The following is a 17,624-nucleotide window of genomic DNA, read 5'->3' on the forward strand; positions in this document are numbered from 1 at the left end:
GTTTGTAACAGGCCACTAGATCCCCCCTCAGACTTCTCTTGTAGAGGCTAAATAGGTTCAGGTCCTTTAGCTTCTCCTCATAGGGCCTGCCCTGCTGCCCCCTGATTATGCGAGTGGTCCTCTTCTAGACCCTCTCCATCGTCCATCCCTTCTGATGAATCTGGCCCTCTGGCAGAAAGGAATACAAGAACCATGAGCCAGAATGAAAACAAGCCAGAGAAAATCTGCCTTTATAGTCAGAGATGGACATTCCCTTAGCAGTGGGAGAAATCTTTATGTATTTTTCATTAAATAGTCATTGAATAAAATGCATAAACACTGGGGCAGAGCTGAAGCATACATTTGTTGTGTTAGTGGTGGCAAAACCTTACTAGGAGGAACAGGATCTGCACCTGTGTGTGTGACTGACAAATGATTAACTCTTAATAGCTTCTTATTTGGTAGATAACATCTTTACTAATCAAAGTCCATTCAGGAATGAAACTGAAACAAAGCAGTGGCACAATTAGCTTGAGAAAAGTGGGTATGGCCTCTGTTGACTTCAGTCTTATGTCAGTCTGGTTCTATTTAACAAGCTGCCAACCCTTTTCCAAATCTATGAAGAGCTGATGTCATGTTTTGGACTGTCCTTGATCACTTTTGGAATTCATTCTAGACATATCCCTAAGGTGTATATCAATAGGTAGTCAAGAAAGAGACAACACAGCATTTTGAAAAACATTCAGTGAAGTAGAAAATGCTTTATAACATTCACAATAAATGGCTTTTGAGATTTAATCAATCTCACACAACGAGGCAATCAGTCTCAGCAGCCATTTATTTTTAATTGCAAAGAAGTAGTGATTTCCCTTAAACCAATTTTGCAAAATTCTACTTTCCTACTTAAATAGGATAAGTGATTTCTAATTTTAAATAAAGCAGTAACATTTTTCAATCATTGTCATATTTGTTACGATAGTGGTAGCAAAAAGGGGTTTTTTTTGTTTGTGTTTATTTTTTTTTTTTTAAATAAAATCCTGGCTGTGTTGTAATCAATGGCAAAACTCTCACTGATTTCAAAAGGAGTAGATTCAATGTCTGTTAATTTCACCATTTGTGTTTCTTTAAATGTTTCATGACTGTGTCAAAAGGCTACCTTAATTAGTCTTATCCAAAATATTTGCATGTTAGCAGTGTGTAGCAAGTAGACATCCAACATTTAATTGGCAGTCAAGTTCAGGAGTTTGCCCAAATGCTTCACTGAACACCTCACAGATTGCTGAGTCAATTAGGAGAGCTGTGTCATGGCAATGAATCTGCTGGACATGACATGAGTGTCAGAGGAACACAGTTTGAGCAATGGTTTCTCAGCACCATAGAAATGCAGAGACAAAGCGAAGACACTTGGTTTCAGTTTCCTACTTAAAATGACTTTAAATCTATGTTGTTTTTATAAAATGTTTGCTTCCTTCTGCTGAATTTTGGCATAGCAGAGTGACAGTTGTTCCCTGTTCTTGACTGCTGCATTCTGGTTGACTTGAAAAAACTTACTGTAGGAATAGCGTTTTCTGAAAATGTTAAAGTAAGCCGTATTTTTGTGCACAAGATGCTCTCTGCCTAAATTAGGCTCTGGGTTTTTTGTTTTTTGTGGTGGTTTTTTTTTTTTTTTTTTTTTTTTTTTGTGGGGGTGGGTGGTTAAATGTAATCAGTGAATAATATGCCATCCAGCAAGCTGGCTGGCACACATTCCACTTGGCATAACTGGGATAACACTATACAGACATTAGATGAGTGTGTTGATCTCTCTGGTATAAAAAATGAAATGCTGCATAATTTATGAATCTTGGATTTTTGTCAAAGAAGCTGTCACTGAGAAGTAGTGCTATACCATGGTTATGATGTCAGATCCATAATAAGATTTTTGATTGACAGCTTAGCTGTTCAAAACCCGTGCCAGTTTAAACTTGATGCTGCCAACCAGCTGCACCAAACTTTACGTTTTCCTTCACAAACTACATTGAGATTTGTTTAAAAGCTTCCAATATACAGTCGCTTGTCAGCAATTTTCAGTTATTTGTTCATGACTGGCAGTACTGAAAATTCCATTTGTTTTGTTTAGAAATCTACAAACAATGAAAACCATCTAGCCAATGTTTATGCTAATAAAAGAAAACAGAACATCAGCATGCTTTATAAATAGACTGTACATTCCATAAAAAGGTGCTTGTGACTTCTTTGCTACTGTAGCTTACTAAAGTCCCTGAAATGTCGTGTGGCACACATGTTCATTGTATGTAGATGCTGTAAATGTCTTTTTTTTTTTTTTTAATACTACTGCAAATTTTGTTTTTCTATTCTTGATCCACTATGAAATGTAATTAAAAAATTCTCTTTTAATTTCCCTCTTTTTAGTATAGTCCTTAATACTGCTTTACAGATTTGATATTTCTTCACTAGGTATCCAGGATTAATTATAGTTAATGGCCATATTTATTTTGTTAGGAGTCCAAAGGTGAAGATTACTATTTGCAAAGAATGCATTAATGTATGATGCTAATTATTGCTACTCTAATGTTTTAGAACTCTTAAATTTAGCCTGGCACAGTGACAACTTGATAAATACTTGAGTAGAATCTACTAGTGTTTGGACTTATGTAGTCAATAACAATAGCTGTATGCACTCAATATTAACACAAGACAAAGAGAATATTGATCAAGAGCTCTGTTGTTTCTTTTGTAGAGGTGTTAAATCTTTAATAGTGCTTCCAAAGGCTAGCAACCTCTTATTATTCTTTAAATATATTTATATGGAGCTATTAATTGGTGCTTTACATCTTTAAAATTATTCAGGGGCTGGTGATTTATATAAACAAACATTTCAGCAATCGGGAGATATGTGGCTTATCTGTAAACAAAAACTCATTATAAAAAATGTACAAAATAATTTTTGAGCAAAAATGAACCTGGCAATAGAGAACATTCTAGCAGAAATGACTAATCTGTGAAATATTTTGTTGGGTTGTATTCAATCACAGTCTGTCCTAACATGATGATAAAGTGGTTTTAATTTAGGAAGAAACATGCCTCACTGTTTTCACTCATCCCTCCCTCCTCTGACTCATTGAGATGTGAGCATTTGATAAAGGCAGTTTCGTCTTCTATTTGGCACAGGACAGAGCGAGAAGGTAGGCTAGTCTGCTTATACACTCAGATTTTACCTTGAAGGGAAAGAAGCAGCACACATGTTCTGATTTAAGTTAGCTGCTTTTCTTGGCTAGGGATGTAGTAACCAACTTGAAGCATAGGTGTAGTGGATCCAGTTGATCAAATCCTAAAGGAGTCAAAGTATTTAGTGTGCATGTTCTCTAGATATAAGCTAGTATAAAATAGATTTAGAGAATGGCATCTTGAATTAAGTTAAGTCTCACTGAAAAATATTATACCTTACTAGAAAAGAAGTAACTGGCCATTCTCAGTTGTTTTCAGCAGTTCTGAAAATGTTTCTTCAAAGAACCTTTAAAAATATTCTCAGGTTTATATCACCGAACAAGGCAATGTTACCAGAATATATGTTTAGAAACAGTTCCTAAGACTAAATAGTCTTATCTGATTCCCACATACTCAGAATTAATATGTGAAAAACTTCATCTTGTATTCTTTGACTAATTCATACAGGATTAACTTGTTCAACCAATCTTGATTGGTTTTAGCTAACATATTTTAATTATCTGTTTTACATGGGAATCGCCTATCTAACAAAACACAGGAAATCACCAGAACAATATTTATGTATTTAGACTACCTTTTGCATATATGTCCTCAAAGGGTAAATGTTCCAGCTGCACAGCGAGTAAAGGAGCCAGTCTGTGTGGACTTTGGCATGAAGAGAAAGAAAGTTTACTATGAATGATATTCTTCCAACAGACTGCTACTGCTGTTTCCTGTGTAGAATGGCTCCATCTCAGGGCATGGTCCAGGGAAGGAGTCAACCCTTTCAGGCACCAGTGTTAGCAGCTTATTGACTCTACCTTTTACATGCAGGGTCTTTTACCACCCCCTAAACTGGAGAGTTCAGCAGCTGAAATTAGATTTTAGAAACTGATCATAATCTGTTTCAAATAACACAGTTTTGGAGCTGGCTCACATATGCCATAACTATTTTGTTCTGTATTCCCATCCCTTAATTGCTAGATTGTTAAAGGTCTTAAATATGATTTCACTTGCACTCTGAATACTGTATAGGATCTTTCTTCTGTCTACAACTGAGAGAGAGAGAAATTCCCTTTTCTATTCCAGCAATCAGAACTTTAGAAAAGAGTAAGTCCCATTCCTGTTGCATATTAGCCATGGTTCATACAGCATTGTGCTGCTGTGCAGATAAGGGAGAAAAGAATACATCATATTAAGCAACATTTACCAAACACTGGTTCTGCGTGGGTCCTCTTCATCCACATACAAAGTCTTCAGCACCAGAACATCAGATTTAGAATCCTTCAGGCTGCCATGTTTGAGTCCCTGATCAAGCAGAGACTGAATGCATTTTTAGGTTCCTTCTGTGCTGCAGTAGTATATGATCTAATCTTGTTACTCTAACCACCACAAAAAGCTGTACTATCCAGTTTATAGCCCTGGAACACTGGTACACTCTACCACACAGGTCTTAAAAATGTGTAACCAGAGAATGTCACTGTTGTATCATAGATTCCCTGATACAATAGCAGCTGCAGTGGGGATGGAGTACTAATGCACATCTGTATTTTAGGGTTTTTGTACCAGAGAATGCCTTCTAAATGTATGTCACAATCGGAGTGGATCTGGGGGGCGGGGTATGGCAGTTCAGTTGCATCTGCCTTTTTCTGCTGCCATTTGTTACTACTGTCCCCTGCAGAGCCCAGTAACCTGCACAACTGCTCCCTGTAGCTGGAGTCCCAGGACCATTGGGGGAGATGGGAAGAGGGTCCCACTGCTGTCCCCACTTGATCTGAGTATGCAGGGATCCCCAGAGCCACTCCTTGCTCTTGCTACAGGTTGCAGAGAGTGGCTCGGAAGAGTGCCAGGTGTGGTTGGGGACTGGCTGCAATGTACAGGTGCCTCTTCACAGTGTTATCAAGAATAGTGGATCAGTTGATGAATGAGATTCATGTTTGTGTCTGAGCTGCCTTAAAGGACAAGTGGAAATATGCATTGACACAGATGCCAAGTCAGGCAAAGTCTTAATATAAACAATATAAAGTCAGGGTAATATAAATCGGGAATGAAATTGAGAGAACTCTTAATCTGGCATCTTTTTCAAAAAATAAAAGCAAGCCAAAAAATTGAAAGATTTTAGAAATTGCTCTGTTCCCTCAAGTAACTACTATAAAGTCTTCTGAAATAATTTTTTTTCAAGGGTTTTCATTGGTAGGTTTGTTCCTCTATGTTGATAGATTGCTTAAACTTTTCTAAGCATTGGGTTATGGCAGAGAGTGTTTAACTGTGCAGAGATGGACAATTGTAGAAAAAATAAAATCCTCAGGGCAAATTGCCAGAAGCAATTTAGTTGTTACAAGAATGTAAATGTTGGGTTTAGAAGGTTTCCTGTAGAGAGATGCATAGTATTTTAGAGTCTTTGGTGCTTCCACTTGTATTAAGTGAATTTAATATCATTATAGTAAAGCAAAAACCAAGGACCTTGATACATTCTGATATTGGAAGTTCATTGTTAGAGATGGGCAAAATATTTGCCAAGAGATCATTATATTTTATCCTGCTAACCAAAATCCTAGTTCAAAAAAGGTTTAAATGCCCCTGTTTGAGTCCCACATGCTCAAAAGGGATTTGGGTCTGAACTGAGCCTGGGCTCAGAATGAGCCTGCAGCTAAGACCGCCAGAGTCACAGGGTCAGAAAGAAAGAAAGCAGGAAGAAGCTTGACTCTCTAGCCTTATAATTAGGGCCCTTGGGAAGGGGAGAGATGTGAATTCTGCACGCTTCTTCCTTGGTCTTTCCAGGGTGGGTTGTTTGTTTGTTTTTTAACTCCAAAGACTTTTTCTCATGAAATGCATAAACATTCCTGGGTCCAAGAACTCCGTTCTTCTAGGACAAGTGTCCTCCCTGGTGGTCCACTGTGTTGTACTTTGTTTTCCTTTGGGGCCCGTGATTCTTGCATTCTTAGCAGCAGTTAAAAGAAAAGTTGTATAAATGATTCAGATCTCTCTGAACTAAAAATTAATGAAATATTGTGCTGAGATTTGTTGTTGGTGTTTTTATTTACAGCAATGATCGATGGGTATGGGTTGGACTGAACAAGAGGGATCCAGAGTCTCTAGGAACTTGGCAGTGGAGTGATGACAACTCTGTAAGTTAAATTCAGCTCCATCCAAAAAACATTCCATACCCCTATTGGATTCAACTTGGATTCAGTTGAAAATTAAACCATCATGAAAATAATTTTTATCTTATTTTTGAACAGAAGAAGAATCTAGGAAAAGGGGTGTAGGTTGTAGCCGTGTTGGTCTAAGGACATGGGCAGGCAAAGAATCTTTTTTTAACCCAAAGAATCTAGAAAATGCTTTTATGTAAAATTTTGCACCTGGGCAAAGAAAGAACTGTAGTCCAATCAGAATTTCTCCATTTTTAAAATATTCTTAAATAAAATTAGTTTAGTCTCTACTCCTATCCTATATTTTGATAACAATATTTTTAAATTTGATGAGGATCTAAATTCTGCTGGACAGAGGAAGGTGTATGTGACAGTACCCACTTCCAGGGGACAGCTGGGGCATGCCTTAGGGGCCACTCTGACCCTGTCTTCCCTATGCTAGGCTCTTGGGCTCCACCCTTTGGTCACCTGCCATACCTTAATTGCTTAATATAAATATGGGAGGCTGCCACCAGAGTCCAAAATAAGACCTGGGTGCCTTACTTAGCCCGGCTCATTCACTGTGTGGCTGTGTTCTGATCCTAGTTCCTGCCTATGTAAGGCATTACTCTTCTTCCTTTTTCTCTCAGCTCTGGGTCCACTGGTTCTGCCTCACTATCCCTCTTGCCTCTGGGCCTACCAGCCCTGCCTCAGTGTCTTGGGCCTTAGACCCCTCATGCCTTGCAGGCACTAATGATGCCCTGCTGGCACTAATCATGAACCTGTTGGCCCAAATGATGGTTTCAGCCCACCTTCACTCACCCTTGGTCAGTCTCTGACCCTTGCTGGCTGCTACCTTCAGTCTTCAGCCCTCTGGCCCCCCACCCCTGCAGGACTTAAAGTACTGATGCGTTGGTTTACCTCTAACTCAGTCCAATATCAGATTGGCACCGATATAAAGAAAATTGACTATATCAGAAAATGGCCTAAAGTGACTGATAATTTGGCTGATACATGCCCCATGCACATGTGCAGCTGGTAAGCCTGTGGTGGTGAAAGGGGAGGGGGAAGGAAGGGGCATGGGAGCATAGAACAAGGCCCCCTGCGATGAGGGGACTACAGCTCCCTCACTGCATAGCCCCCCTCCCAGTGCTGCCGCTGCCTGCTATGAGCGCAGCACTGCAGCCTGCCTGGCCCCCCCCAGTGCAAATCCAGAGGCACATGCCTGCTTTCCCCCCTCCCCCCCACTGTGCCTTCCTGGATGAGTGGTAGGAGCCGCCTCCCCCTGCCCCCACCGCTCCTCCTGGACAAGCCACAGCTCAGTCCCGCACTCGCCCCGTCCTGGCTGGGCAGCGCCTACCCCAGCCCCACTCCCTCCCTCACCACGGGGGGCATTGATCTGCGCCCCCCTGGTGCCCATTGCACCAGAACAGACTTACCAGCTACACACAGCTGTATCAGAAATTGGATAAGTATCAGCCAATATGCCTCTTTAAAAATCAGCTATCGGTATTGGCCCCTAGTATCTCTGTCAGTGCTTCCCTACTGAATGCCTTCCACCAACTCTTGTAGCCACACCTAAACCTCCAGTTAAAACCATGAAATAAAACGCTTAAACAAAAATCACTAGCCCATGTGCATATATTCACTGCAGAGACAATCCTCCTCTTTTTCTACCAGCTACCTGGGGTTAACTAATCTTCCTGTGGATCTCATTATCTCAGCCTGCTCTCACAAGGGCTCATTCTACTGCAGTTGTTAGGACCAGAATGACACTCTCACCTACAGTCCAACCCTATACATTTCCAAACTACACCCCCTTCTGGTCACTTGACCCCTGCTTCACAGTGCCAGACATGAGTGTCCCATTAAGCAATCTATAGGTTTCTGTCAGCAGCCTGCTTCTCAGTTAGCAAGCTCTCAACTCTATGGCTAACTTCTCCTAATCAGGCAGCCTGCTTAGCTCTGCTGCAGTCCCTCTTTAACATACTATCTGGAGCCCAGCCCCTGTAGGCTATTCCCTTTTCCATCTTGTTCCAAGTAGCTCTTTTTTCCCAATGGCTTCCTATTTCTCCCTGCTGGCCCCAGCACTCTGTCTCTTTCCTCTCTCGAAATCACAGAGGGTAGGGGGCCCCTGTTACAATGTATATGTAACTACAGATATAATTCATAGGTACACTACAGATTCTTAGTCCATGCATCTTGGTGTGTGCACACCTTTCTAGTAACTATCTTAGAGTGGTGTATATCCATAAAATTAAGTTCACTTGTATCTTTCCAAGGTTGCACCATAAGTTTTCTCAGCATCTTTCTATTTTGTTTGAAAGTTGCCCAGTATTATGGGGACTCAATTCTGACTGGGGCTTGCAAGTACTACCCCAGTACAAATACTAATGATGATGTTACAGTTCTGTCATTCTGTACTTTCTGTAGGTGACCACTCTTGTTATGCCACTTGATTACCAAGAAGATGTCTATGATACTAGAGACTGTGCTGCATTAAAGGTTAGTTTCAAGATTTTTATAATGTATTTATAAGTGGTAGTCCTAGTCATTTTGAAAAGATTTTTGTGGTACAGATATTAAGTTTAGGCTGACAGTTGCAGTGGATTCAGTGATATGCAGTAAAAACTTGCTAATTTTCTTTTTGTTAATCTACAAACACTCATCTTCACAAAACAGAAGTTTTGCCACTTGCTCAGAAAATTTTTACTAAATATGATACTGTCATCAGCAGTCCCTTGATTCAGCAGTCCCTTGATTCAAGGATGACACTCTTCTAATAAATAGGGAGCCGTTAGTGAGTTTGGAGATGGCTGAAGAAACCAGTCAGATCCTCATATTCAACTACAGACATTGCAGATAGTTCTGGGAGGAAGGAGTGGGGCCTGGTAATGTTGGGTCACAGCTGTTTCACCTTGTCTCTCTCATCTGTCTACCTCCATAGTGAGGCAGGTTTGCTCTGAGTGACTGATATCTTGACACATGTCATGGCACCATTGCGGGTAATTTAGTGTTTGAGTTTCCAACGTCATTAGTATTCTATCAATGTTAATATCTTATTTCTTCATATTAGCTTTCAAAATGTCCTTAAATCTCTTCTTTTGCTCACCCTTAGAGTGATGACTATTGGTAAATTAGAAGTAGAGGATCTGTTTTGGGATGCTGGTTGTCAGGCATCCTTACAACATGTCCTGTCCATTGGAGCTGGTGCCATATACACATGGCTTTAGTGCTGGTAAAAGTTTGCTTGAGCCAGAATGCTAGCATTTGTTCCATCCTTCCAAATGATGCAGAGGATTTTCCAAAGATATAATTGATGGTAACATTGCAAAGCTTTCAGGTGTTTCCAACATTTTGTCCAGATTTTACACCCATACAGCATGGTAGGAATATTAATGGCTTGGTAGACAAAAATATGGTTTGGGGCCCGATGTTATGATGAACAAAGACACTCTTTTAGTCCAAAGGCAGCACTAGCAGACTTTATCTGGTGTTGAATATCATCATCTACATTTACTTTTCGGGAATGGTGGCTACCCAGGTAGGGGAAATGCTGAATATTCTCCAAGGGTTTTCATAATTTGTGGAAAATCAGCTGCTTGGCTTGAGGTGGGTTGGTAAAGGATCTTGGTTTTTGTGAAATGGATAGTAAGTCCAGGCGTTTTACATCCTTCACAGAAGCAATCAAGAGTAACCTGGAGCTCTTCAACTGAGTGGGCTCACATGACACAATTGTCAGCATATTGAAGATCAGTAATGCAGGCATTGGTTATCTTGGTTGATGTTGGTTATCTTGGTGTTGGTTATCTTAGTTGACTCCTGTTCTTGTAATTACTGGGTTCTGACCTAGATAGAAGCCTATCAGTAATGAAATGTGAAATAACTGTGGTATAGATAGAAAAGAATGCTGGTGCTTGGCTCTAGTTATAGTAATGAAGGGGTCTGTGTCCAAGCCCTTGTTTAGGATGGTTGCTGTCATGTTGTCGTGAAAGACTCTGATGGCAACAAATTTTTACAGGTATCTAGATCTTGTCAGGATCTTCCATAAGGTCTCTGTTGACTGAATCAAGCCCCGTGTAAAGATCTTCATGTTGCTCACAGCACTTATCCTACAGCTGTCTAGCAACAAAGATTATTGTAGCTGTGAATGGTTTGGAATCACACCGGGACTTGGGTAGAATCTCTTCAGCAAGGAGAGTGAATCTATTGAGGAAAGTGCAGGCAAGGATCTTCCCAGCTATAGACAGGAGTGCAATACCATGATTGCTGCAACCTGTTCTATCTCCTCTCTTGAGTATGGTAACAATTTTAGTATTTCTCAGGTCACTGGGAATCTGTGTTCCAGATTTTCAAAATTAAAAGCAGGCAGTTGGTAAGAGAGCTGCTTTCCACTTTGCTTATAAGTTTCAGCTTGTATTACATAAGTACCACTTGCTTTGTTGTTCTTAATCTGCTTTTATAGCTGATGTAATTCTGCCAAGTTTTGAAAGCTACTTTGTCAGAGTTTGAATTTCCCTGTCATTTTCACTGAGCCAGTCCTGGTGTTTCTTTGCGAAGAAACCTAGAGATTCTTTCATACCTCATGAGGGTTCTCCCAGTGAGCAGTAATGTTAAGATCATCAGGGAGGTTAGAGTTTCTCATTGTGGCATGATCTGCTGGAGATCACTATTTGAACCTCTATCAAGATTGAACCTCTTCTCTTCCTTGATAGCTTATTTTGTTTACATCATTTTGGGGTTATGTCAAAGGACCATGATGAACTATATCAGGTGACGATCCATCAAGCAGTGAACTGCACTGGTCATAGCTCTGATGGTACGGCTGTTGCGATGGTCCCAGGTGCCATTGTTCTGAGTGGAAGTGCATTCATCATGTCTTCCATTTACTGCTTTAGCAAAACAAGGAGTTCATGATGATGAGATCATGTTCCATTAGCTTAGGAGAAGACTTCATTTGAGTTGACTTTTCCCGCCCCTTCCCTTCTAAGTATTCCATTCCATAGCTCAAAGTCCCTGTTCACTGTAGCTTTAAAATTGTCAAAAATAATCATCTTGTCATCTTTGCCCAAGTTTAGAATAGAATGTTCCTTTTGTTTCATCATCTGCATTAAGCATTGAGATATATATGCACTAATGATTGTTGTATGTTGTGTGTTAGTCAGTGTCATACTAGGACATGGGCAGTCAGGTCTAGGGCCGTTTGGGGATCGAAGTCAGGATGGGCAAGCAGAATCTGCAGGTCCAAGAAGCCAGTAGATCAGTCCAAGAGCGGGGTCTAGGAACAAGCAGAGTCAAGAAGCTGGGAGACCTAGCAGAGAACAATGTCCAAGAACAAGCAAGGTCAAAGAGTTGAGAGATGAGTTGAGTTTGGCAGAGTGTCTCTGCAGGGGGTGGCTGTGAAGCCCCTGGGGTTTCTGCAGTCCTTAGTGTGGGCAATCACCCCTTCTAGTCACCCACCACACCCTGATGCTGGTTATTTTAATGAGAGAGGCTGCTCTAGGGCTTCCTAAATTGGTCTTTTAAATGACTACCAGGTGCATGTGGTCTCTGCCTTATGAGCTAATTGCATGGCTCAGTTCCTTCCTTACACAATGCCCCATTCCTCGCAGATGCCATCCTTCATGGATGTTTTCTTTCACTTAAACTCCCTTTTGAAGTTCCTGGACCTTCGTTGGTCCCTCACTCTCAGCCTCTCACTATGCTCTGGACTCTTCCCTGCATCCCTAGGATCCTCCTCCTCCTCCCTTCAGTTCCTCCCCAGACTGCTTTAGGTGTTCTCTCTAAGATGGCCTTCTGGGGCTGCAGCCACTTTGAGGAGATCTTTTCTCAGCAGGCTCCAAGATATTACTCCCAGCTTGTTTCAGGGCCTGAACTTAAACTTGCCAGCTCCCTGGGTCAGCTGATCTTCCCCCTCCCCCTGCCCACCTCCATTAGCCCTGGCCTGTACCTTCCAGCAGTTTTTGCAGGCTGCCTGGCCTTTTAAAGTAGCAGCACTCCAAAGTGCCCTGCCACACACACAGCAAGGTTCAGGAGCAAGCTGGGTAAAAGAGCTGGTGGTTAATCAGAGAGCAAAGCTGGAGAGCAAGCTAGGTTGAGGAGCCAGGAGATCAAGCAGAAAGTGGAATTGGAGATCACAAGCCAGAGGGAGCAGTGAAGTGGTCTTCAGTCAGGTTAAGCCCTATTGCCCTGATGCTTCCTGTTCTAGGTCATAAGTTTATATGCTGGAAGTGGAAGGTTATTTAAACCCAGCTGGCCACTCAGATGTCAGGAAGTAGGCAGACTATGTAGGCTCAACTACGACTACATCTGCTGAATCATGTCCTGTCTCAGTTCCAAGTACAAAATGACCACCATGCAATCATCGCCTCCACACAAATCCATGATTAGGGGCTTCTGGTAATTACTAGGACCTTCCTCCATCGCCCATCACCATAGGAGCAGCTATTAAAGGAAGACACCTGTGCATGTCGTCTTTAAATGTGGGGGTGCTGTTGCAGATCAACAATCACACTGTACTTCATGGGAAGGCAACTTTAATCTGACAGCAAGGAAAACTTAGGCAACCAGAAGTTTCTACACCCTGCAGCCTTCATTCACTTTTGTGGTCATTGTGAAGTATTCTGTCTTCATCCACTTATTCCACCATTGAGGACTTTTTTTTTTATTTTTGGATCACTATACATCTTGGAAACCTCACTCTTGACCTTGCTGCCATGGATGACCTTGCCAGCAGTACAAAACTCCAGACAGCATTGCGTGTTATTACTTGATTATGTTAGAAGGAATCTTTCTGTGCCAGGTCATATTTTTCTTTGTGGGTAGAAATGTGCATCATTTGAAGTGCAGTGAATTATATCTGTGTTATCACAGAATAATACAATGAGATGTAGATTAAAAAAAATATGTAGTAATTTGCAAGAACAGATGTCCATAAAAGGACACACTTTAAATTGATCGCTTCCTTAGCTCGGATGGCATTGGGGGTAATGCTGTATTTTATCGTTTTAAAAATTCTGTTAAAATTGCTTGGGACTGGCAAAAAAGGAAATGATCTTGTTATTAAGTAGATTTTTATAAACGGCATTATAACTCCAGAGGGTTGTATTGACTCTGCCAACACAGTTTCCCATCTCTACTCTTACACAGACCATTCGAATTTCGCGTAGACACTACTGGAGATTTTATCCATATGAAGGCAAAGAACTGGATTTTTACTTGAAACCTTTCCACTGTGATGCTAAACTTGAGTGGGTTTGTCAGATAACAAAAGGTAAACTGCATTTGTATCCATTTATTTATCTAATTTTATTGTTTTTGTTTACAATATCTTTATTTGCACCTTCTTTCACTTTTTTTATCCCTAACAATAAACCCAGGGTCTCTTTTAAAATAAGTAACTCAGAAAGGTATTAAAATAATCTTGAGACCTACAGTCCATAGAATTTGAAAATGAGACTTGAACTTTTAATATTTATATGGCTAAAAACACCTAATGTATCACATTTGTAATGCTGTTTATATCAAATTGAAATGGATTTTGCTATAAGAGGGTGGTCCTAGTACGATCATGGACTTAAGATATAATTAGGACTATGGAGATGTCAGCAGATAGTTTACATTACTGGAATGCTGTCTTGGATAGCTTTTGTTCAGGAAGAACAGATGAGGGAAAAGGAGGAGTTGCATTTCTAATGCACAATATGAAGTGGAAGGTAGACCTGTTGAAAGCCTCTGGGTAAAGGTCAGAGGGGAGAGCAACAGGGGGATGTCATGGTGGGTTGCTTAGGACCACCCTGGTTTAACAACTTCATTGATGATTTGGAAGATGGGATTCATAGAATCCTGGAAAATTAGTGTTGGAGGGGACCTCAGGAGGTCATCTAGTCCAACTGCCTACTCAAAGCAGTACCAGCGCCAAGAAAATCATCCCAGCCAAAGCTTTGTCTACCCAGGTCTTTAAAAATTTCCAAGGATGGAGATTTCACAACCTCTCTGGATAGCCTGTTCCAGTACTTTACTATCCTCCTTGCTAGAGAGTTTTTCCTAACATCTAACCTAAACTTCCCTTGCAGCAAGTTGAGACAGTTGCTTCTTGTTTTGTCATCTGCCACCACTGAGAACAGTCTAGCGCCATCCTTTTTGTAACCACTCTTCAAGTAATTGAAGGCTATTTATGAAATCCCACCTAAGTGTTCTCTTCTCCAAATTAGATATGCCCAGTTCCTTCAGCCTCTTCTCAGAAGTCATGTCTCCCCGCCCCCTCAACTTTCACTGCCCTCTGCTGGACTCTGTCCAATTTGTCCACATCCTTTCTGTAGTGGGGGGCCCAAAACTGGACATAGTACTACATAAGGCTTCACCAGTGTCCGATTGAGGGAAGTGTTTTATTCCCCTATATCTACTGGCAATACTCCTACTAATGGAGCACAGTATGCTGTTAGTCATCTTGGTGACAAGGGCACACTGCTGGCTCATATTCAGCTTACTGTCCACTGTAACCCCCAGGTCCTTTTCTGCGGAGCTATTGCTTACCAGTCAGTCCCCAGCCTGTACCAGTGCATGGCTTGTTCGGTCCTAAATGCAGGACTTTTCACTTGTCTTTATTGAACCTCATGAGCTTTCTTTTGATTCCATCCTCCAGTATGTCTAGGGCTCTCTGAATCCTAGCCCTATCCTTCAGTGTATCTACTACTCCCTGCAGCTTGGTGTCATCTGCAAATTTGCTTAGGATGTGCTGCATCCCATCTTGTAGATAGTTGATGAAGATATTGAAGATATTCACTAATGAAGATATTCAGCAAGTGGACACTTAGCAAATTTATGGATGACACCAAGTTGGGTGGAGTTGTAGATGCTCTAAAGGTAGAGCTAGGGCCTGGGATGACCTGGATAGACTGGAGAAATGGTCCTTAACCAATCAGATGAAATTCAGCAAGGACATGTGCTAAGTCCTGCACTTGGGTTGGAATAATTGCATGCATAAATACAGACTGGGGAATGATTGTTTAGGTTGCCATAAACCAGTAGTGGACCATAAGCTGACTGTGGGCCAATAGTGGGATCACGTTGCCAAAAAAGCCAGCAGTATATGCTGAGTTGTACTAACAGGAGTGTCTCTTGCAAATCAAGGGAAGTGATGCTTCCTCTCTGTTTGGCACTGGTGAAGCTTACCTGGAGTACAGTATCTAGTTTTGGGTCCAAAACTTCAAGATAATATGAACAGATTGGAAAGTGAGTGACAAAAATGATTAGAGGACTGGGAAGCTTGATTAATGAGGAAAGGCTAAAATAATTAGGATTATGTAGTCTGGAGAGAAGGAGAATGAGGGGGGATTTGATAAGTCTTGAAATATCTGAAGGTCAACTACAAAGAGAATGGAGCTAGAATGTTCTCTGTGGCTGTAGGTAAGGTAACCATACATCCCAGTTTGGTCAGGACAGTCCTAGATTTCGTAGGCTGTCCCAGCTGGTTGACTAAAATTGAAGTTAAAAGTCCACCCCACCCAAACATGCCCAGCCCAGCTCTTCCTGAGGCTGGGCGGGTGGCAGGCTGGGCTGAACACTGCTATTCCTTCTTGGGGCAAGGATCAGCCAGGGCGGGGCAGGACTGCTGAAGAGAGCCAGGGCTGAGGCTTGGACACCTGTGCGGTGCAAGCCAGGATGGCCACCCGCTACCGGCTGTCTTGTGCTTTGCTGGTGCCGCCACTGCTGAAGCTCACGGTGTGTGTGGCGGCTCTGGGTGTCTGCCATCAGCAGGGGGTAGGTACCATGTGACTGGAATGTAGGCCAGCAGAGCATGAGGGCCACTCCCACTGGGTCCATCCTCTGTGCATGGGGGATAGAGCCTCCACAGGCCTCTCCACTGGCCTTCCCTGCCCCTGCTCTGCTGTCAGGGCTCCTGGGAGCCACAAGGTTGGGAGGGAAGGAGACAGTGCACATGCAGGGTTAGGGGGTGTGCACTTGTATAGGGTCAGGAAGGAGGGGGTGGTGTAGTGCCCCCTGTCCTGGATTTCCTTCAAAATAAAATGCTCACCCTAGCCATAGGGGTCAGGACTAGGAGCAATGGCCTTAAGCTGCAGCAGAGGTAATACAGTTTGAAGATTGAGGGTGGTCAAACATTGAAACAGACTCCATTGGAATCGTGGAATCTCCATCCCTGGAAATTTTAAGAGCTTATTGGACAGATGCTTGACTGATGATTTAGTCAGGGCTCATCTTGCCTTGAGCAGGGGGTTTGGACTAGATGACCTCACAAATTCCTTTCCAGCCCTACTTTCCTATGATCCTAAAAAGTGCAGGCCTGAAGTCTAAACAACAGTGAGTATTATAGTTTCTGAAGGCTTGTGACATTTTAGTTTTGGTGGTGATTTTGTATTTTAAGAGGAAGCACCTATGTATCCCTATTTTGCAATTCTACCTTGCTCTTATGGAAAGTCTCTTTGAAATAAAAAAAAAATATCATAGTACAGATAGTCAGCCTAACCTAGTGAGAGATACAGGCCATGGACTTTGAGCATATATGTGCTTTAACATTTGTCACCAGTATTTATAAGTACAGAAAACCATATAGACAGCTGAGAAATGTAACCTATCTCCTCCAGACCCAAACTTGACCTCTGCTATCCCAGTAAAATTTGTAATTAGGCTCTCCAGAGTAGCAAGGTAGCCAGAAAAAGGTTTCTTTGGTTGGAGTGAAAAAGGATAGTACAGTGTCACAGATGCTGCCATTTTGTGAGCCATTAAGAGTGTTATCCTCTTGTGTAATTTCAGTTGACCAGACAAATAGCTTTCCATACTTTTCTTGATTCACTGGAAATATTCAATTAAAATGAATGAATTGGTTAAAATGCCAAATCTTAGCATCTACATGAGGATAGAAGTGATATTATTAGAGTTTTGATGCTTGCACGTTTCTCTACTGAGGAGAAAAATAATACATTTTACTTAATTTAGACAAAACTCCAATTTATTTTAAATGAATGTGAGTCCATTAGGAATGCAAGATTGGGTATGGAAACTGTAAAAACCAATTTACTCCAAATGCTTCTTGCCAAAAAGAGGGTATAGGAATTTATATGCCTTGTTGCTTGGGTCTTGTTGTGAAATGCCCCTGCAATAATTATATATGTTTCCTGGAACAGGTAGCACTCCAAAGACACCAGAGTGGTACATACCAGGTAAATATATTTTTTACTTCTTACATCTACTTCAGTTTTGTGTATATGCAGGCATACCTTGGAGATATTGCGGGTTCAGTTCCAGACCACTGCAATAAAGCGAATATCGCAATAAAGTGAGTCACAC

The 17,624-nt window shown here is 41.5% G+C and overlaps 1 protein-coding gene across 1 annotated transcript in view; it reads left to right on the forward strand.

The window, feature by feature from the left end:
- LY75 (lymphocyte antigen 75) overlaps positions 1–17,624 on the forward strand; it is a 100,607-nt gene that overhangs the window by 37,694 nt on the left and 45,289 nt on the right. Inside the window, exons 14-17 of the mRNA XM_019553547.1 lie at positions 6,233–6,314; positions 8,751–8,822; positions 13,467–13,590; positions 17,462–17,497. Coding sequence (XP_019409092.1) covers positions 6,233–6,314; positions 8,751–8,822; positions 13,467–13,590; positions 17,462–17,497 — 314 coding nt within the window. The remainder of the gene's footprint in view (positions 1–6,232; positions 6,315–8,750; positions 8,823–13,466; positions 13,591–17,461; positions 17,498–17,624) is intronic.

Source organism: Crocodylus porosus, unplaced genomic scaffold, assembly GCF_001723895.1.
Source record: "Crocodylus porosus isolate Cpor-Errol unplaced genomic scaffold, CroPor_comp1, whole genome shotgun sequence".
Lineage (NCBI taxonomy): Eukaryota > Metazoa > Chordata > Crocodylia > Crocodylidae > Crocodylus > Crocodylus porosus.